At 45.5% G+C, this 22,711-nt stretch overlaps 1 protein-coding gene across 4 annotated transcripts in view; it reads left to right on the top strand.

Annotated features, from left to right (window-relative positions):
* LOC147629635 (phosphatidylinositol-3-phosphatase SAC1-like) overlaps positions 1–18,590 on the top strand; it is a 59,408-nt gene extending 40,818 nt beyond the window's left edge. For 2 of the 4 annotated variants that reach the window (XM_086811143.1, XM_086811141.1), the window contains 2 exons: positions 17,421–17,517; positions 17,633–18,590. In XM_086811143.1, coding sequence (XP_086667269.1) covers positions 17,421–17,517; positions 17,633–17,854 — 319 coding nt within the window. In that variant the 3' untranslated portion in view covers positions 17,855–18,590. The remainder of the gene's footprint in view (positions 1–17,420; positions 17,518–17,632) is intronic. The other 2 variants (XM_086811140.1, XM_086811142.1) reach the window with 1 other exon arrangement.
* The last annotated feature ends 4,121 nt before the right edge of the window (positions 18,591–22,711 follow it).

Below are 22,711 nucleotides of genomic sequence, written 5' to 3'. Positions count from 1 at the left end.
ATGACACATTTTGTTCCTGCTACGAACAAAGTTGAAGCTCCGCAAGTAGCGGAATTATTTATTAACAATGTGTTTAGATTACATGGCTTGCCAAAATCCATTGTGTCAGATAGAGATCCATGGTTTATAGGTTACTTTTGGCAGCATGTTTTTAGTAAACTTGGCACAGAACTCTGCATAAGTAGTGGTGATCATCCACAGACTGATGGTCAGATTGAGAGAGTCAACCAAGTCATGGAGGATATGTTAAGAGCTTATGTCGTGGAACGACATAGTGATTGGGAAAAGTATTCACCTTTATTGGAGTTTGCGTATAATTTGTGTAAGTATTCCGCTACAAACTTTTCTCCATTTGAATTGAATCATGGGTATAATCCATTGATGCCAAGTACAATTGGATTACCTCATAAGACACCTAGTGCAGCTAAATTTTTGTCTCAGATGGAGTTAAATTTAGCTAGAGCTCAAGATTATATCCATTGAGCTACGGATCTAGCGGTTAAGTATATGCTAATCCCAAGCGGATAGCTCGTTCTTTTAAAGATGGGGAAAAAGTGTTTCTACTTGTGGTAAATCTACTAAGTTGTCGCCTAAATATTGTGGGCCATGGACAATTTTGAAACGAATCAGAGATGTGGCTTATAAATTGGACTTACCACAAGACTGTTATAATATGCGGAAGCTTCGGAGAAGGATCGGTACTTCAAAACTCAGAAAACAGCACTCTTTTCGCGACGGAATTAACGCACAAACTGAAAGACGATGTGCAGAAAAATAGAGAGAGAAGGGGGAGATGGAGAAGGACACAGTATTGGGTCCCAATTACCCTCTGTAGGGCCCCCACCACGGATGGTGTATTTGCTTTATTAGAATGATGTAAATCTGAAAACAAATACAAAGTACTTGACCTTTTCTTGGCTGGAAAACCTGCCCTTGACCTTCAGTCCTGCTTTAGCAATGTTCTTGGCTGTCCTGGCCCTTGGTTGCTTGGAGCTCTTGGTGAATTATGAGATGAGTGCAATGATTTATGTCTTGGGTATTTATACCCTCTATTATATGCAGTCGGCTGGCTTCAGGGAGCTCCACGACTGTGTCTTGAATATAAAGTGCTTGCACACTTATAATTAATGCTTTCACACTATGCCAATACTGTCCAGCCTGCGCATGAGTTCTGGGACAGCCTCCTGACTGCTGGGCACCATGCGCATGGGTGTGGGACTGCCCCCCACACCTGGCTGACTGGCTGGGCAGGGTTTCTAACCCTGTCGGCTGCCTGTCCAGTAGCCCGAGGGCTGGCCGACCGCCCTTCCAGCCCAAGCCATGGCTGGTGGGCACAATGTGGGCCCTCCTGGCCCCTTGGGGGTGGTTCTACACCTCCCCCATGCCCATTCTACAAGTGCAAGTGCAAATCCTCACACTGGGGTAGCCCTATGGCTGGCCCCATCTCTACATGCAAACCTACATGCCTACAGAGGCCTGGCATCCAGTTGCAAACCAGATACACAGCACATCTGACATCATTCCAGAGGGAGACTCACAGCGCGGACTGGCACTGCTTCATGTGCAGGACAATGCACACCTGACCTTGGACTCATGTGCAGGACAATGCACACCTGACCTCGGACGACTGAGATGGATCCCTGGCTGACTTGTCCCGGACTGGGCTCACATGGGATCAGTTCACCATCCCAGGTCCTGCACCTTCTGTACAGAAATGTCTACGTGGCATCCAAGTGCGGGATGCACGTGACATCCCCTTCTGCTTAGCTTGACGGAAGCTGCATAGCCTCCAAATAATCCGTCAATAATGCCGGACAGTCTTCGAAAAATTCTTTGTCGAGCCATACCGCTTCATGAGTTCCTCGGTCCTGAAACTTCGTGAGGAACTGTCGTAGTCTTCGGCGTGAGCCATGCTTGAAACGGTGCAGAAGGATCTGTTCTGGAACCATTACTTCTGCTTCATCAATGATGTCTGGTTCCGCTTTGTCTTTGACCTCTGAAGGGGGTGGACCTGCATATGGCTTTAACCAACTGACATGAAATACATCGTGCATAGTCCAACTCGGAGGTAGCTTTAACTGCATAGACACCTCATTAATCTTTTTCCGGATGGGAAATGGTCCGAAGTTCCTGAAAGACAACTTTGGGCATCGCTTGCCCACCTGCTTTAATCTTTGCTTCATAATCCGAAGATATACCCAATCTCCTTCCGAAAACTTCATGTCCCTTCGGTCTTTATTGGCCTGTCGAGTGTAGGTCTCTTGCGCTTTAGCCAATCTGTCTTTAACGGACTCTAGGATCTCCTGGTAAGACTCCGTCACTCTGTTTGCCTCCGGTACTGAAGACGAAGTCCTGGTTAACAACGACTGGAAAGGCCTTCCAAACGCTGCCTCATATGGAGTCCTGCCAATAGCTTGTTGATCGTGGACATAGCACTTCAGCACATCAAAGGCAAACTGGTTGTATATCTCCGTCTGGCCATCTGTCTGTGGGTGGAATGCACTGGAAAAATTCAACTTAGTACCAAAATTATCAAACAATGCCCTCCAAAAATGACTGGTAAACTTGGCATCTCGGTCTGACACTATGGTCCTAGGAATCCCACCAATCGGGTACCAATGCCGAATAAATAGCTGGGCAACATCCTCGGCGGTCACATTGGCCCTGCAGCAAGGAATAAGCATCACAAATTTGCTGAACCTGTCAACAATAGTCAAACACTGTGTATTACGCTTACTCGGACTGGGAGGCAGATTTGTGACAAAGTCCATCGAAATGTCTTGGAAAGGACCCTCAGGAATTGGCAAAGGCTGTAACAACCCTATCTTCTTTCCACGAGGAGCTTTCACCTTTTGACAAATGTCACAGCGTTGTACATAGGTAAACACATCACGCCTCATCTTTGGCCAATAGTATTGCCGTTCTAATTTCTCCAGAGTCGAATTCATGCCCCTATGACCACCGGTAATGGCGTCATGGGCATCATGGAGAAGAGCTGCCCGGAATGTTTTCATGACACACAGTCGGCCTTTGTAATAAAGCCAACCATCGCGTATCAGAAAATGGCATGGTCCTGTGGCATCCAATGCCTGTTCCCACTGAGTACCGAATTCCTCGGAATCCGCGTACGTGTGCTTCATGTTTTCTAGTCCAGTACCAACAAGGTCAAGTCTAGTGGTCTGAATCGCAGATACTTGTCCCTTCCTGCTCAAAGCATCGGCCACTGGGTTGGCCTTTCCTGGAAGGTACTCAATCATGCCACCGAACTGCTGGAATATCTGACTCCAGCGGTGTTGTCGATCACTCCACTGTGCACTTGGCATCGTCTGAATCCAGCGCAATGCCTGATGGTCAGTGCGAACTTCGAAGTCACGGCCATACAGGAAATGTTTCCAATGTTTCAAGGCCTGTATAACTGCTAGGAGTTCACGATCGTAGACTGAGTAGTTCTTTTCGGCGGGCAGTAACTTACGAGACATGTAAGCTACCGGATGACCATTCTGTTGCAATACACCTCCAATTGCGATGTTACTCGCATCGGTGATCACCTGAAACGGTTCGTCCCACGAGGCTAAGGGCTAGACAAGGCGCTTCTGACAAAGCCACCTTGAGGTTCTGGAATGCCTCCAACACTCGTGGAGTCATTCGAATCTTTTGCCTCCTTGTTTTCACTCCCTTTAGCAGATCGGTGAGGTCTGCCGAGAGATCAGAAAACTTGTCAATGTGGGTGGAATATGCCTGGCATATACCCACAAATGATCTAATGTCATAAGCAGTCTGAGGTACTTCCCAGTTAACAATCTCGGCCACTTTAGCCGGATCAAGTCGTATGCCTTCGGCACTGATTATATATCCCAAGTAATGTACCTGGAACAGATAAAATTCGGACTTCTTTTCATTGATATAGAGCTCGTTGCTTTCCAGCAACTTAAGGACTTTCTCCACATCAATGTCATGCTGCTCAATTGTAGCTGAAAATATGAGTATGTCGTCCAGAAATATGAACACACACACCACAATCAACTCCCGGAAAATATGCATCATCATGCGGTTAAATGTAGCTGGGGCGTTCGTCAAACCAAATGGCATGACCACAAATTCATAGTGGGCCCGTTCTGTACGGAAAGCTGTCTTGGGGATGTCCCCCTCAACAATCCGAACCTGGTGGTATCCACTCTTTAAATCCAATTTAGAGAACACCTTAGCTCCATTCAGTCTCTCGAGAATATAGTCAATTCGAGGCATCGGGAATCTGCTCTTGATAGTCAGCTTGTTGAGTGCACGATAATCGACACACAACCGAGAAGACCCATCTTTCTTCTTGACAAATAAGATCGGTGCTGCAAACGGCGACACGCTGGGGCGGATGAAGCCAGCTTGCAACAATTCTTGGAGTTGGCGGTCCAACTCCGATTCCATTGCCTTAGAAAGGCGATACGGAAACTTGCTCGGGAGTTCCGAGCCTGGGAGGAGGTCAATCTTGTGATCCTCCGGTCTGGACGGGGGAAGCTGGGGAGGGAGACTGTCCCGAAGAAAAATCTTCTGGAACTTTTCATGGAGAACCGAGTACTTCTCGGAAGCACTGGCCACCGTCTGGGCTGTCTGGATGTAAATCATCGCACACTGTGCGCCTTTCCTGACTGCTCGCTTAGCCTGCAAGTGGCTTATGAGCGGAAAGTTTGGAATACCTGGCTCACACTTAATGGTCACCGGGGTGTTTGACACATTCCGATCAATCTGGAACGTGTGCTTGTCCCACTTGACATCAAGAAGAAACTTGTGAAACCACTGGATACCCAAAATTATGTCTGCTCCTACAAGAGGGGCAACCATAAAGTCACGCACAAACTCTATGCCCTGAATGACTAACTTAGCACCTAGAGCTTCATACTTGACGCTCGTTGTCATACCTGTGCTAAAACCCTCAACTTGTTTGTCCACCGGAGTCAGCTCGAAACGGGCACGCCTAGCGGCCTCTTCCGTGATCACATCCTCCGTGCTGCCGCTATCAAACAAGACAACGACTCTCTGGCCACCTATGTAGCCAAAGGACTTGAGCAATTCGTTGCGCTCATACTCCTGGTCATGGGCGCCCTTGTGCTTATCTTCGAGCTCCCGGCTAATAATTGCTCCAACTGAAGCACCAGGGGTTGAAGAAGTAGGGGTAGCCGCCGCTGGGATCTGTGGGGGAGCTGTGCTCACCACGGAAGCTGTGGAGGCGGCGGCGGCCTTTGGAGGCTTCTTCGGACAATCCCGAGAAGTATGTCCTTTTGTGTGACAAAAGTAACATCTACCCTCCTTCCTGTACTGAGAAAGCTCCTCAGCACTCAACTTGCCACCTGTCTTGCCTGCCTCCGCCTTTTTGGTCTGGAGTAAGCTTAGACGCATTGTTCGAGTTCTTGGAGCCAGAGGCTCCCGGGCTCTGTCCTGGGGAAGACCCCGTCTGGTTCTGGCTTTTGCCCCCCGAGGCGTTAGCCTTGGGAGAAGCCGGCTGGGAAGTCTTGGGCTTGCCACCATTGTGTTTCATTTCTGCACTCTGCGCAAGCGAGAGTGCGTCCTCAAAGGTGACTGGCCTAAACATACGCACCTCCCATTGGATTTGCGTGTCCAGGCCATACAAAAACTGCCCTTTCTTGTCCGCATCAGATAAGCCTAATTGTAGACACAAGGTTGAAATTCTATTGGCAAACTGAAGGACTGGTTGCGCGTTCTGACGCGCACCCCTGAACTCGTCTTCGAGTCGCTCAAGGTAGTGGGGCGGTAAAAACCGCTGCTTAAGGTCACGGACGAACTCGTCCCACCCATAAACTGCCATACCTGATCTGGTGTGGGCATGAGCCCACTGAGTCCACCAAGGAATGGCCTCACCTTCCAAGTACCAACTAGCTAAGATCACTTTGTCAATATCTGTTTTCCTAACTGCGGCAAAGTAAGCTTCAAATTGATGTAACCATGAATACAGAGTAGTGGGATCGAGTTTACCATTATACTTACTGAAATTCATTTTCTCGGGAAAATGATTCGATGGCGCCGCCGGTGTCAATCTAGCGTCCAAAGCTCTGAGGTAACGCTCGTGTTCCACTCGTCGCATGGCGTCGTCTTCGCGTTGTCGAATCTCCAATGCGCGCATCTGCATCTCAAGCAAGGAGCTTGGCTGCGGCTGTGACCCTGCGAGAGGGTCCCTGTGACGAGGATCTGGTATCTGGGATACGGAAGGAGAGGGAGGAGGAGATGGAAAACGCGACGCTGGAGAGCGAGAACGCTCCTCCAGAGCCAAAATCCGCGCCTTCTGCTCATCCAACTTGGTTGTCTGGTCAGCGATTGCTCGCATCATCTGCTGGAACATGTCTTGTACACTCAAGCCGGGTGCCCTGGCTGGGCTGCCTGGTGCACTCTGGTCCCATGGTTCTGGTTCTCTCTCGTCGCCAAAGCTCGCCATAGCGGGAAAATGCAGTTCCTTTCCGGAACGCAATCTGACCATCCACTATCTGTGTGGGAGACTTCCGGAGGCTAAAAACCAACCGTCCTTCGAGGGACAGGAGTCACTCCGAAAGGGGTAGGCCACCGGTGTCTAAAAACCAACCACACGAGCGAAAAAATTTTCTGGTTTTCTTTGCTGAATCTTTGTCCTTGAAGTGAGCTCTGATACCACTATAATATGCGGAAGCTTCGGAGAAGGATCGGTACTTCAAAACTCAGAAAACAGCACTCTTTTCGCGACGGAATTAATGCACAAACTGAAAGACGATGTGCAGAAAAATAGAGAGAGAAGGGGGAGATGGAGAAGGACACAGTATTGGGTCCCAATTACCCTCTGTAGGGCCCCCACCACGGATGGTGTATTTGCTTTATTAGAATGATGTAAATCTAAAAACAAATACAAAGTACTTGACCTTTTCTTGGCTGGAAAACCTGCCCTTGACCTTCAATCCTTCACCCCTTTGCTTTAGCAATGTTCTTGGCTGTCCTGGCCCTTGGTTGCTTGGAGCTCTTGGTGAATTATGAGATGAGTGCAATGATTTATGTCTTGGGTATTTATACCCTCTATTATATGCAGTCGGCTGGCTTCAGGGAGCTCCACGACTGTGTCTTGAATATAAAGTGCTTGCACACTTATAATTAATGCTTTCACACTATGCCAATACTGTCCAGCCTGCGCATGAGTTCTGGGACAGCCTCCTGACTGCTGGGCACCATGCGCATGGGTGTGGGACTGCCCCCCACACCTGGCCGACTGGCTGGGCAGGGTTTCTAACCCTGTCGGCTGCCTGTCCAGCAGCCCTAGGGCTGGCCGACTGCCCTTCCAGCCCAAGCCATGGCTGGTGGGCACAATGTGGGCCCTCCTGGCCCCTTGGGGGTGGTTCTACACCTCCCCCATGCCCATTCTACAAGTGCAAGTGCAAATCCTCACACTGGGGTAGCCCTATGGCTGGCCCCATCTCTACATGCAAACCTACATGCCTACAGAGGCCTGGCATCCAGTTGCAAACCAGATACACAGCACATCTGACATCATTCCAGAGGGAGACTCACAGCGCAGACTGGCACTGCTTCATGTGCAGGACAATGCACACCTGACCTTGGACTCGTGTGCAGGACAATGCACACCTGACCTCGTACGACTGAGATGGATCCCTGGCTGACTCGTCCTGGACTGGGCTCACTTGGGACCAGTTCACCATCCCAGGTCCTGCACCTTCTGTAGAGAAATGTCTACGTGGCATCCAAGTGCGGGATGCACGTGACAACTGTCGTGTCCACCTAGTATTTCATGTGAGTCGATTGAAGCGTTATCTTCATGACGGTGATAATTTAGTTAATGGTATGATTGCTTTGTAGGAACTTGATCAAGAAGATCATGGACCAAAACAGATCCTGGAACGAAGAGAAAGATGATTGCGAAATCATACTCTTCGAGAGTTCTTTGTAAAATGGAAAGGACATCCCTTGACAGATGCCACTTGGAAAATGGAGTTTCAGTTTTGTAAGCGTTATCCTGAGTTTGTCATTGAGGACAATGATTCCTAAAAGGGGGGAAAGAATGTAACGACCCTTACACGTGGCAACATGTGGGATGTGTACACACCGATATGTGAGATTTACACGCTAGTAATGCTGGGATACGCGGGTGCTGCATGGGAAAACCAATGCGGCATACTATTGCACATCACTGCTTATATTAATAAGTGTGAATGGGTAACGTTGACGGTTGTAGGCCAAAGATCCAGTGATGTGTAGCATGGGGGTACCAACGGGGGACACAAGGGACGTGTGAGTATGGTGTGGTCGGTAAGATACACATTGGACACCCAGGGTCATATTGGTTGGGTGGTTAAACGGGGTATGCCAAGCTAGGTTTATTTTTGCTATTTTAGAGCTCTTCTTCTCTCTCACTTTTTTTGCATGAGGCAAGATTCTCATAGCCAGGGTTGCTTGCATGGGGGATTGACAAGCCATAACAATCAATCTATTAAACTCTCCATCAAAGAAGCACTCAAGAGCCAATGAGGTGATAGCCCAAGTGGTGAAGCTATTTGCCTAAGTCCAGGAGGTCCTAGGTTCAAAACCCCACAAGGTGCTTCCTTGGCAGCATTGCCTATTGGTGGATAAAAAGCGCCTCTGGGCAGTGAAAAACAGTAACTTCCGGAATGAATATTGAGTCAAGAGCTCCCTGTACCTGAGCGCTGTGCGCACTTGCGCCCTTCTCTGCCCACCCCTCTCCTCTCCCGCTGCCCCCGCCTCTACCGATTATTGCTCACGCTTCCCTGCTGCCCACACTTCCCTGCTGCCCGCGCTTCTCTGCTGCTTGCATTGCCCTTTCCTCTGCTGCCTGGCGTCCTCTTCTGCCACCCGTCCTCTTCGCTGCCCTTTCCTCCCCTTCTTGCTTTCCCCTCCGCCTCTCTCCTCTTCACTGCCCATTCCTCCGCCCTCCTACTCAAGCCATCTTCTCCCCCCTTTGCTTCCATCTTCTTCGCTGCCTCCTCTCCTCCGCCCCTTTCCACCCTTTGTGCTGCCCCTCCTCCCCTACCTCTGCCCCTTATCCCTCCTCTTCTTCGCTTCAAGTGCCTCGTTTTTTGTTTAGCCTCAAGAGCATAAACAAGGTTCAAGTCGGCCTTTTTTTTTGATTAGCATCATGGCTAATCAATCCCCTCCGGCCACGCGAACCGTCCACTTTTCACAAGATGAACCGTCCACTTCCTTAGTCCACTTCCTTAGGACATAGCTTAGTGGGTTAAGCCTGAATGCTCTGACACCAATGTTGCATGCACGGAAGCCTTGCTGTATTGATCCACAGCCCTAAGCATGATTAAGAACATTGATGCTAATTATCATATGATTCAGACACAGGAGAGAGAAGAAGAGAGAGATTAGGTGTCAGGTTTTCTTTATTCATATGGTACAAAAAGATGGCTTATGCTTGTACATGGCTGAGGCTTGTGGTCAGCCGCATAGGGGTTGACCCTTAGCCCTTCTACGTATTCTCTACTTGATACTAGATGATATGATGAACTTCTGAATTATGACCTGTTGTATGCTGAAAATACTGAGATGCTTATATATGTGAGAGAGATGCCAGTCGGCCGGCACTACTGCAGTCACCTGTTTGCATGGACAAAATCCAGGGAAATGCTGAATGAAGTGATGCGCTTGGATCTGCCCACACCTGCTGCCTGCTGCCCATGCCTGTAGCCCATGGCTGCCTGCTGCACAAGGTCTGAAACCAGCCGACAGGCTGTTTGCTGCCAGCCGACAGCCCCTTGTGAACTCTCATGAGATGGGTGATGATGATGGTGCTGTGCTGCTTATGATGATGATGCTGTATACCATGCTGATGGTTATGCTGATGATGATCATGTTGTTGATGCTACTGAAGATGAAGATGCTTATCCTACTGCTGCACTAATCAGGGATTTAGAATGTTCATGCTGAAGATTAAGCCATGGCATGGCGTACACGTGACAATGGCTAATCAATCCCCTCCGGCCAGGCGAATCGTCCACTTTTCACAAGATGAGCTTGTGACCCTCTTCACCAAAATTGAGAAAGACTCCAAGACGACACTCATTGGAAAAATCTTTGGCTCTCACCCCTCCCCCGTGTTGCCTTCTGACTTAGCGCTCCATTTTAAAGATGTAAGGCTACTTGGGAGAGGATTCTTCCAAGTAGGCTTTGATGTAGATTAGGCATCCTCAGAAGTGCTCAAGGGCAGTCCTTTTCCTTTGGGCCCAAGGAAGACTTTCTTCCTACCCTACACCAGCTCCTTTGACCTTGTTAAAGAAGACCAGAACCGTTAACCCTATTACACTCATGTTCCCAGGTAGCCATTTTTCGAGGCCATTGGAGCAGCCTTTGGGCTGGTCTTGCAGCAGGTTCCCACCAGCCTTGCTTTTCTCACTTCTACTGGATAGAGTGAACACGCTGACATTGGACTTTGCTCCAAGGATTCCCTCCTCCTCTAGCATTATGGGAGGCGGGTTCAAACTCCAGCCAAGCGGTTGCTTAGGTCCGGAATCAAAACCACTTCTCTACCATAAGGATTATCTCATGGAATGTGCAGGGTCTAGGGAGGCTTCCCACCCACAGTAGGAAACGCTTTGTTAAGGATCAGCTCCACCCTGCCATTACAAGTGGACCTACGAATGTGTTGCTCCTGCAAGAGCAAAAATTGGATATGTGTCAGTGTGGTAAAACTAGTAAGATCATTTCTAGACACTTTTTGGTCATGGGTATGCATTTCATTGTCAGCATCACTCTTGCCTCATGTTATTGGACATGGTGCTATCATACCTACTAGAGTACAATGGATTATGGTTATGCAAGAGGGACATAAGTTGGGTATCTTCAATATCTATGCACCTAATGTGCGGGGAGAGAGGGTGGCCCACTAGGGCACCATCACAAAATTGCTAACCCAAGTTTATCATTGGATTGTTGGAGGAGACTTCAACATGGTTGAGCAGTCCTCTGACAAAAAGGGTGGCTGTGAGGGTAGAACACACCCTTTGGAGAGAGCCTTATGAGAGAGATTCATACTCTCCTTCTATGTGGCACAGATTGTTGGACAAAGGATAATTTCTAGAGAAGGCCTAACTCTTTATCTTACTCATGGCATAACCATAGAAGCGGGGATGGATGCGTCTTTGCACAGTTGGATAGGTTTTATGTGGATGACTGAGGCCTGGATAGAGGAGGTTCTATTGCCATCTTGCCTGGTCCTAGCAAATCAGATCACTGCCTGGTTGTATACTCACTCTATCAAGATGCAGAGACCTCAGTTGAGGTTCGAGAGATTTGGAGGCTTTGTGATGATCCTGACCCCCGGGAGAGACTTGCCTTGGCCTTGGAGAGGACTAGCCAGCATTATCACGCTATTGCTTTGGCCAAGAAAGAAGAGGCTCTAGACAAGGAACGACCTATCAGACGCAGGTTGTCTACGCTTCAAAGGGAACACGAGAAGCATCCTGGTCCCCTTGGATCCTAGATCTCTTGTCCACCACTGTTTAAAGCTGAGTTACAAGTGGCCATGGATAGACAGTTTACAAAATCCAAAAGGATCCAAAAATATATAACTCAAATTTTGGGGGACTACCTGGGCAGAGAAACCAACACATACGACTGAAAAGATATATTTTCGGAAGTTAACAAACTTCCTACATGGTAGAACGTCGACGATGATCTGATGTCGTCTTCTTGCATCGACATTTCCAAAGATTCCGACACTTGATGGTCAAGTGTGGGACGTGTACTTGCAAGGAACAGATGCTTCGTGATGGTGCCTGCAGTACTAATGATTGAAATCCTTTTTGGCATGATAGTGGCCAAGGCAGAGGACCCGAGGGAATGGATGAGGTCATCCATAATACCTTATCTCAAAAGGTTAGTGATATGAGCAATTAATACCTTTCTAACATGCCAATGAGGTGATAGCTCAAGTGGTGAAGGTGTTTGCCTAGGACCAAGAGTTCCTGGGTTCCAACGTGAGAGGCCAGGTGGAGCCAGAGGGTCAGCTCAGAGGAGGTTGAATGCCAGCCCATGGCGGGCGTCCAGACCCGCAGGCGGAGCTGAAGGTGGCCAGTGCAGCAGGCGGGGCTTCCCAAGATGGTGTCGATTGCTGCAGGCTGTTCAGCAACACACACTGGTCGTCATCAGTGTTTGGCGGCGTAGAGGGCTGCAAGCTGGCAGCGGTGGTGGCTCCGGGCAGTCGTGCTGAAGTGAGCCACAGTTGAAAGATAGATGGTGCTGGCGACGTGCTGACGGTGCTGAAGCAAATTATGATAGTGATGACGGATTGAGGCGGCATCAACGGTGCGACCAGAGGTAGAGGAGATGAGCTGAAGCAGAAGGTGTTGATGGTGGCTGTGTTGTTGGCAGGGTTGTGCTAGGAGAAGCAGGGCAGACAGCGAAAACACAAGGGAGAAGATGGCGATGGCGATGGCGACCTTCACATGCAGAAAATGTAAAAGCAGGACAAAAAGGTAGAAGCATGTTGATGATGGCTAAGCATAGCTATAAACACATGAAGCAAAAGAAACGCAAGGCTTAGCAAAATAACCCATGCTTTGATACCAAGTTGGAATCAAGGCATCCCAAGAGGAGCCATGGAGGATGAAAGATTGCCATGATAGTCATGTAGGAGTAGAGTGCAAGTAGAGAGATATATGGAAGCTCAAATGACCATGGTGTACACACACACACACACACACACACACACAAAGAAAGATATATTAAGCGTCTACTAAAGACCCAATGAGCCTATGAGACCAAAGTGATACACTAATGTCCATGGCATATCTCATCATGGAATGGAAAATCAAACAGAAAGAAAACATAAACATAGCTATCTCACTGGGATGATACAAAACTGTCCATGGAAACTCATCATGGAATACTAAGAACATAGAAACATGAGAGCAACATCAGCTCCGAGTAGATGGTATACCACTCTCCAAAATATCAAGCATGAGGCTAATGAGTATGGCCGAGAGGTCTCCCTCAGCTATGTCACGTGGAAAGGTAGCTCGATGGCGGTGGAGCATTTCTTGGATCTGGAGCTGATGAGGTGATCGTGGCTGATAGGGGTGCGAGGGCGTCGGGCGCATTGGGGTGCAGAGGCTCGGTCCGAGGTAACTCCTCTCAGGCGAGGTAGGTCCAAAGCAGCTCGTGGAGGGGCCACAAGATCCAATATGTCAGTGTCCTCCACCTCCTGGGTTCGGAAGAAAATGGTGATGGTTGGCTGGCGAGGGAGGGGGCAGGGTGGTTGGGGCCGAAGCTCTCTCAAGGTGTCCCTGTGTCTGCGGAGCTCAAGCAGAAGGTGTCTCTAGAGAGAGAGAGAGAGAGAGAGAGAGAGAGAGAGAGAGAGAGAAGAAAAAAAGAAAGGACCCGAAGGGTCTATCAGACCAAAATGATGTGTACATAGTGTCCATGAAATCTCATCATGGATGAAATAAAGAGAGGAGTTGCACCACACAAGAATGATTGTATTATGATAATACTTCCACCATGTACAATGCTTTTATGGGCACCAAGGCCCTATCTTTTGACCCTAAATAAGAGGGTGTTCACACCACGAAGGACACTTGACTAGACTCTAAACTAACTCCGAAATACCCAACAAGTTTGAGATGCTTGCACGATTCTCAGGGAGAATTCCACACTGATCCAGATAAGGTGAGGAGTATTGCCTCAAATTTTTATCAAATCTTGCTCTTTGCAGAGGTCCACTCTTTGGATAGCGATGTTGCACAACAGAAAGTTTGGAAGCGCATGCCCAATCTTATTACAAATGATATGTGTGCCTCTTTGGATGGCTCCTTTTTGAATGATGAGCTAAGACATGCTTTGTAGACCCTCTCGAAAGGCAAATGCCGAGGGGATGCTAGTATCTCTCCATCCTTCTTTTTGCAGTTTGGAGATAACATTGGTGATGATGTTACTACTGCTCTACAAGAGATGTGGTGTACCAGTATGATGCCCCCTTTTCTCACAGAGGGTCTTATCCACCCTGTCCCAAAAGGTGGGGACAAGACTAATATTAGGTAGTGGAGGCCCATAACTCTGCTTGGATCTGCTCACAAAATCTTAGCGAAGGTAGTGAGTAGGAGGCTTCAACCTGTTCTTTAGAGGGTTATTCATGATACATGGAATGGTTTCCTCCAAGGAAGGAGCTATGGAGTGGGCTAAATCTAGCCAACAACCCTTGCCATTCTCTTGCTAGACTTTGAAAAAGCTTATGATAGAGTGGATTGGGACTTCCTAGAAGGCAAGATGGCATGGATGGGTTTCTCCCAAGAGTGGATTAGAGGGATCTCTTGCATGTATAGGGAGGCCCATACCAAGCTTGCGAGGGGCGTGGTGAGCACTTTCAAATCTCCCATTCCGTGAGGCAGAGATGCCCCTTAGCTCCACTATTGTACCTCATAGTAATGGAGGCTATGAATATGTTTCTTAGGGTTACTCCAAGGGGTTTCGGTCCTCGGGCTTCCTCTTCGCAGAGAGGAAGAGTTACTGGACTCAGAGTCAGTAGATGACGCTGCTATGTTTTTGGAGGCCTCACAAGCATGCCTCTTTGCTTTCTGCACTGCCTTGGAGATGTTTTGTTTGGCAACATGCGCCACCATCAATTGGCACAAATCAGCAAGATTTTGGATTAGTGACTCTCTGCAGGTAGATTGGGGTCTAGATGTGGGGTTTACTTGGATTGAGAGAGGATGCACTACCAGATACCTTGGCTATCAGGTTGGCACTGACATCTCGTCTGCACAACATTTTGCCGCTCATGAGCATTAAAATCAAACTTCAACATTAGAGTAGCACAAAGTTTGACTTGGCCACTAGAGGCTTGGTCGCTAATCAAGTGCTGCTGGCGACTGCTTGGTTTGTCACGTCATGCTGGTTTTTTTCATAGGGGTGCAGTGGTCAGCTTCGTCAGCTTATTCGGAACTTCCTTCGGGCTGGATTAGATGGCAAACTTCAACATTGGAGTAGCACAAAGCTTGATTTGACCTCTAGAGTCTTGGTAGCTAATCAAGTGCTGTTGACAACTGCTTGGTTTGTCACGTCGTGCTAATTTTTTCATAAGGGATGTATTGGTCAGCTTCGTCGGCTTATTCGGAACTTCCTTTGGTCTGGATTAGATGGCACTTTACACACACCAGGGCAAGAGTAGCTTGGGATATCATTATTATGTCCAAGCAAAAGGGACGATTGAACATCGTTGACCCTGTGTGTAGTGTAAGGCTTTACTATATAAGCTAGGTCCAAGGAGTTCTTCCTGGCACTGAGCCTTGGAAGGACTTTCTTTTAACAGATTACGAGGTGCACTCCGATTAGGGAAGGTGATTGGATTTACAACCCACGTTTTATCTTTTTGGATGCAGAGTACCAACCACCTTCTTCGCCTTTGGTGAGATCTCTTCTACGAGCCTAGGATTGGGTAAGGAGATTCTTTGTTCATATTCCTCCGTAGTCAGTTGAGGAGGCTACCAGGCAGCCCGTTGTGTGGAATGATTATTGTAGCATAGTAGCAGTTAGAAGCATATACAACAGAAAAGCAAAGGCCTATCTTATTGCCAAACCTTGAGGCTTGCACATGGGCAGCCCATGGGCCATCAAAGGGATCCAACCATGGTCTTATTGCCTAGTCGGCCAGCCCTAGGTAGGCAAATGCCCAGGCGGCCTGCATAGGACACACAGTCGGCCTGAATGGGCAGCAATAGGCCAGTAGTTATAGCAGGACAACATATACTACAAATGTGAAAGCGATGATAAGAGATGATAGCATTTAATGTTATTATCAACAGTCGTGAGCTTTTTCATCTAGCCAACATCAGCTTATGTGGACCAACCAACAGCAAAATCTCATATATAAGAAAACCCTCAGCCATTACCTAAAATCATCTCATTCTTTCTAGAATTCAGCAATAGAACAGTGCAAAAGTGTGTGTGCCTGAGGCCTTGGTCTTGTGCATACATCTATTCAGCCAAGCACTCTTTGTGCTACAGTCCCAAGGCAATCCGAAGCTATCTTCAGCATTCAGCCAAGCACTCTTTGTGCTACAGTCCCAAGGCAGTCCGAAGTTATCTTCAGCATTCAACCTTCGCCCTTAAGTGGGTAGATTAGGACCCAATGTGGTGTCATCTCTGCGTTCTTTTTTTTTTTCGTAATAGAAGATATATTACCAAAATTACTTTACAAATGGCCATATGGCCACCATGTGACGTAGCTTTCCCTCACTAATTACTCCGAACCACAGGTGTAACTCAGTGTACCCTCATCCAATATATAGCCGTGTCATTCTCCACCAAATGAGCTAACCGCAAGGAAGAGACTTGCCACAATAGTAGCCCTTTTATATGACCTGTGTGAGCTGTAATACCCACTTTTGCATCAAATATGAAGGCATTCTTAGTTAACCAGATATGCCACAAACCTGCCCACCTAAAAAAGTGAAAGAAAACTGAATTTTCTAGTACGCGAGAAAGGAAATTCTACACCTTTGCCACCGAACATGAAATGAAAAGATGCGGGCATGTTTCCAAGCATGTTTGTCATCTCTGCATTCTCTCTCTCTCCCTTCAATTCTATCTCCTGTGAACAAATGTTAAAGTGGATTGCTTCGTGCTCACTAACATAGAGGTATAAAGGTGGTCTCATTGTGCATTACACGATCATACCAGTTGCATGTTACAGGCTGCCTCTTCCTGATCTATATCCATAGCCTTGCTTTCTTAGAAGTATAATTAGTATTTGAGGTCTTATTATGCTGTATGGAATCAGCTTTGGGGTGGATTTTCTCTAGGCAAGTCAGATCCTGTATTTGGAGGGACTTGGGTTTTGTGCGTGTGCACGTGTGCACAGCACGCTTGCTTTTGGTTCTTAAAACTTTTAGGGAATTCTGAAGCAAAACTCCTTTTCAATCCACAACCATAGTGAGTGTATGAGAGATTCTTGTAATGGGGGTCTTAACACCAGGTACAAACCTGAATACATTGTAGCCAGACCACATTTTCTTGACAGTAGAGGAGCTGCGCAAAGTCACTGCAGGCTCAGCTCTTGAAGTTTGCTCAGTTTGGTGGCAATGAGACACATCTGCAGGAGTCATCTACACCTTGAGCCTCACTGTCTACTTTACTTGCACTTTTATTTCCAAGCACATGACTTCTAAAAAGTTATGATCCTGAATGGTGAGGAACCCATTCTCTGAATCCACCATCCTGCTTAGTACTGGCATCTCTGCTAAACCTTATGGAATCAGATGATCAGTTCCACCTACCTCCTCCACCTTGGCTCCCCGCATTCCCTTCCACTACATATCATGAACCCAGTATATTTGCAGCCTTTTCTCTAAATGACTTGATGTTTGCAATTTTCTCTAAACGACTTGATAAGTTTCTTATATAATCAGTTTTATATCCTGCAGAAATCTTGTCAGAGCACCAAACGGGGATCTCCGCAGAAGTATTTTGTCTCTCCCCAGCACAATTGAAGAAGCAGAAGGCGGCCAACCTTCTGATGAGGTGATTGACATTGTCAATGGTTGGGGCATTGATATGTTAAATATGTAAAAAGGAGAACAATCCTATGCTAGAGGCCTCTAAAATAGCCTTTTTTGTTGATTATGATTTTACTTAGGATTCCTCAGAGGAGAAGTCAGATGAAAATACAAGGGGAGCATTTAAAGGTTCTTGGAATTCCAAAAGGAACGGAGAGCATGCACCCAATGATGCAAAGGAGGCCTTGTTGATGGATGAAACACTGCATATAGAGAGTAAAAAACCCATGACGGAGCATATCCTTGGTTACTCAGACAGCTTTGTGAAATGGATCCACAGTGGCCATGCATTTCTCCTCTAGGTGTATACTATATCCGGAAATGTGATCATCACACTTTAGAAGTTGCCGGAAATTTTACAGCCCAGAAGGTGGGCAGGCTATGAATTTGCACAGTGTGCATGGATGTTGGCCACCAATTGAAAGGCATAACACCCAAGCTTACATGGAAGGCTACTATGCATGTGTATGGCATGTCCATAGACTTCAGCCACTGATTGAGGGTATAACCACCAGGCCCAAAGCCCATAAATTGACGGTCTCAAGCCCACCGGATAGTGCACACAATGAAAAGGGGTAGCTCGAGATGGTTATCTTGGCAGCATCTATATGGTATTGCAGAAGCCCATCATTGCAGGATGGCAGGATTCATGTACAGTTTAGAGTATCAACCAGCTAGCCATCTTCAAAAGTGGTGCATGCATCTACTGGCTTTATTTTGGCAGCATGGTTAGAGACCATAGAATTAATGAGCCATCAGCACGAATGACAAGAATCAAGCTTTTACTGATGAGGCATACACCAAAACAGTCGAGCGGGCAGCGGCATCATTCACCGAGGTATGTGGGAGACAGATCATGATATTGTAAATTTTCATCTAGACACGAAGGGCATCAATGGAAGGCCCCAACCATCCTAAGTTGATCCATGGATAGAAAAAATGGCTTGCTTCCACAGCATATAGCAGTCTCATTTCCAAAAGTCGGATTACTGAGCTACCCTGGTTTTCTCTCGATTAACTAGTATCAAGATCAAGCTAATATCCACTTGACAACCGCTTCCTCCTTCCTCGCAACCCCTAGTCCCTCCTTCTCTCCCTCCCTCTACTAGTCAGAGGCCCTCTCTCAGGCGTTCCATAGAGAATTGTGAGACTTTAAATAGAACTAGTGGGCAACCCCTGCTTCCCAGACTCGAAATTCAAATTCAACCCAAACCTCTTCTCTTTTTTCCAAACTTCTAAATTATTGTCATGTGGAAGTTTGGTGAAACTCTTCCTTAAGATAATATAGAGATATAGAGAAGAGAAGATAAGGGTATGGGTGAATACACACAAATAGAAAGCGTATGGGGGGTCATCGTTCCATTGCCTTAAATAGAGATGACATGGAGGGGTAAATGCATGGAAATAGAAAACATATGGCAGGTCATCAGTTCATTGATTTGGAGGGTCATCATTTCATTGACTTTTTCAAGCATTAATCATTACATACTTTAACTTTGATTGTCACATAAAGATTGTGCTTGTTGCTCCTCATGTCCGCCAAAACTCTCATGAAGTATAATGCCTCACATGAAGTAAAGCAAGCTACCTTGAACTCAAAAACTTATGTAGAAGAAAGGGCCAACATTGGCTATTTCTTATTGCTCTAGGCGGTAACTCCAGACCCAAGTGGAAAGAAATAACCAAAAATTGATTACCTACTACTATCACAATCTCGTGTCCAATCTGAGTCATAAGATCTGGTGATGCCATATTGTGGTGTACCTTGGATGTATTTTTACAGTCATATCCCAATGGTTCTCTCTGGCGGATTTGAGAACCTACTTAACACACCAACTACAAAGATGATGTACGGTTGTATATTGCGTAAGAAAAACAAACTTTCACAAGCTTCCTATACTCCTTCACATCCACTAGTGGAGAAGTGTCTTCTCTGGGTAACTTTGCATTAACCTCCATATGGGTGTACTCTACCATACTAAATGCCTTCATTTCTCCAACATACTTTTGCTAAGAAATAAAGATACAACCTGGCTCTTACTATACCATAATCCCCAATAAAACAACATAATCCCAAGTTCTTTTATCTTGAATTCTAAACTAGCGAGTCCTTTGTCTACAAGATCTTCTCGTCATGCAAAACTCTTATGGTTGCATTATTTGCAAGTTGATCCATTCCTTTAAGTCTACTACCACAGAGCCCCTTGCAAACCAATCTTGTCTAGAGCGTATGCTTTGATACAATGTAAGAAACACACAACTTATACTTGGAAAATAATATTGGATTACTATTATTACAAGGCAATGCTTTGATAGTGATCTAGGTTGACTTTGAGATGGAGAATGTCACACATTAGAACGGTCACACAATGTAGTGAAAAGGAGGTGACTATAGATCTTAAGTGATGATGAAAAGGAGGTTGCCAAATCCATCTATATGTTGTATAGGTCACCAAGGTCAGCCACCCTACGATTGGTCTACTTGGACCAGATCAACCACAACACGTAACTTGTATAATAAATTGAACGTAAGACAATGCAACCTCCAGGCCCATACAAGGTCATCTGAGTATTCGTTCGGGCCTTGCAACGTGAGGACTAGTACGTGTTCGAGGAAGATCTCCCTCTACCCATATGTGTAGTCTAACAACCCATACTTGTATGCATCCTATTTGACATGGCGTCAAATCTATATAAACCCATACGGCCACCTATAAGTTCTAGGTACTATCTCAATCATGTATAATCAAAGAGAATTATGTGGAAGTATTTTAAATGTTCTTTTAGTCTTAGATATAAAGTGAAACTTTTTTAGAGCTTTTTGCCCATTCTTGAATCAGTATTCTCCATGGTGAACTAATTTTTATGAGCTATCTCTTTCTCTCTCTCATACTCTCTTGCTTTGTGTGGTTCAATGCTTGAATATCAAGGATGGTATGTTACCTTGTGAGTAAGTGGGGATAGATGGCTGCCTTATCTTTGTTTATCTTTAATTAGAGATGTTAGGTCAAGGAATGGCTTTATTGGTGTGATGACATGCATTTACTAATTGGAAAGCATCACATGAAAGATCTTCACCTTCTATAAGGTACAAGAAACCTAAAAAATCAATAATTTCCTTTTTAGTTCATGTCTAAAGTTAGTTGTGGGCTAGTTTAATGTGGGCTAGTTTAAAGGATAGCTTTGATGCACCTCTATTGTGGGAAAATAATTGGCAAAAACTTTAAAAAATCAATAATTTCCTTTTTAATTCACCTCTAAAATTAGTTGTAGCCTAGTTTAAAGGATAAGTTTGATGCAACTTTGATGCACCTCTGATGTGGGGAAATAATTGGCAACAATCTCCATCGAGTAGTACATCCAATGACCTTAACTCTTCCTCTCAACCAAGATTTACATCCCATCAATCCAATAGCACTTAACAAAGTACATTCAAAATCTTCTTATCAACCAAGCTTTACATCCCATTAATCTAATAATGCTCAGCAAAGTACATTTAGACTCATAAGGGATGCTCTCTCAACCAATGAGCTTGGGGGATCCATTAACAGAGATTTTAAATTTACTTTTTGTAGGGAAAGGCATATCTTGAGCATATCAACTCTTAATTTATAATAGATTATATATTTAGAACCTACTCATCAAGAGCTTTCCAACAGTATGTCACATGAGGGGGTTTTAATCTTGCTAGTTCATACAAATGTGGCCAACTAACCCTTATTATTTCCTTCTAACCCCATTCAAGCTTGATTGAATGTGGCCAACTAACCCTTATTATTTCCTTCTAACCCCATTCAAGCTTGATTGAATTCTTAATTCACAAAATGTAAGTCATAACCAACTGCATTAAATTTCCTCCTTAATAGCTTTTGAAACTTAGAGGGCTATATGAAAAAGACATACATGTCATCTAACTTTTCAAATCAAAATGTAAAGAAAGTAATAAGAAAGCATAATTTGCATTAAAAAAATAATTTGTTATGGGTGTCCTTATGAAATTCTCAATGTCATATTTTTAGTAAAGTGCTTTGAAACCAAAAATGCAAGGAGAATACTAGGTTTTGGCAAGACCAAAAAAATTAGATGGAGAAGATTCATCCACGACCCCCATTTTTATAGGCCATGATGACATGACATTCCTTAGGAGGCCTATTTGGGAGTCCAAAATAAGCCTAATGCGTATATAGCACGAGAGGAATGATTTATATACAAGGCCATAAGTATTTACACACACATAAAGAGTGGCCAATGGGACACCCAATGCTCAAAAGTGGTCTATTACTAATAAATAGTTTAAGCTCATAATAAATCCATGAATTGCATCATTAAGGAGTTCATTCTAGCTTGCTACCACATGCTCAGGGAGCACAAATCACCATAAGCATTTCATCGTACCATTAGAGGCACCACCAAGTTCTAGATCTAGACACTGTTGCTTTTGATCATACATTATTTTGGTGTGTCTCTCTTTGCTCTTTGGTGTAGAATATTAGTGCTAGCATCTATTAATCCCAAAATGGTTTAATATCCCCCCCCCCTTCGTGATCAATGTGTTGTGGGGAGAATAAGAATAGAGAATCTTTGTTATTGGTATTCAGTATATTGAGTTAATGTTCAATGGCCATTGTTACTCCAAAAGGAATGGGGAAGGTTGGTTAGTAAATGAGATAAGTAGCAAGCGAGAGTGTGGAGAACTCTACAAGTGATTGCATTTGTTTTTATATTTTGTGAGTTTCTCTTTGCTTTTATTTAATATTTTGTCCACATTATTTTTTTTGGCAATCATCACACAAGCAGGGTTACAATGTTTTATTTGAGGTTAGCAGGAATCTAGCATGTTAGCAATAGAAGAGAACAGATGGGGGGGTCTAGAGGATTGTAGACATAATCATCAAAACGATGTTAGGAATCTTAATTCCCTCATTTGAAACATTGAATCAACACTACGAGGTCTCTTGATTGCTAGCTTTCCCTATTATTTTTGTTAACTAAACTTGAGGAGGACTTGTCCTTGTATTCTTCAAATAAACTTGAGGAGTTGTCCTTGTATTCTTCATCCCATGTGTTTTTGAAATACTTTAACTGGATTAAAGTGCTCTTACTTTAACTGCATTCTTGAGGAGTTGTCCTTGTATTCTTCATCCCATGTGTTTTTGAAA

This window comes from Cibotium barometz, chromosome 17 (assembly GCF_041138505.1).
Source record: "Cibotium barometz isolate CiBa-2024 chromosome 17, ASM4113850v1, whole genome shotgun sequence".
In the NCBI taxonomy this organism is placed as follows: Eukaryota; Viridiplantae; Streptophyta; class Polypodiopsida; order Cyatheales; family Cibotiaceae; genus Cibotium; species Cibotium barometz.
The sequence above is the reverse complement of the archived record's forward strand: the minus strand, read 5'-3'. Positions and strand labels throughout refer to the sequence as shown.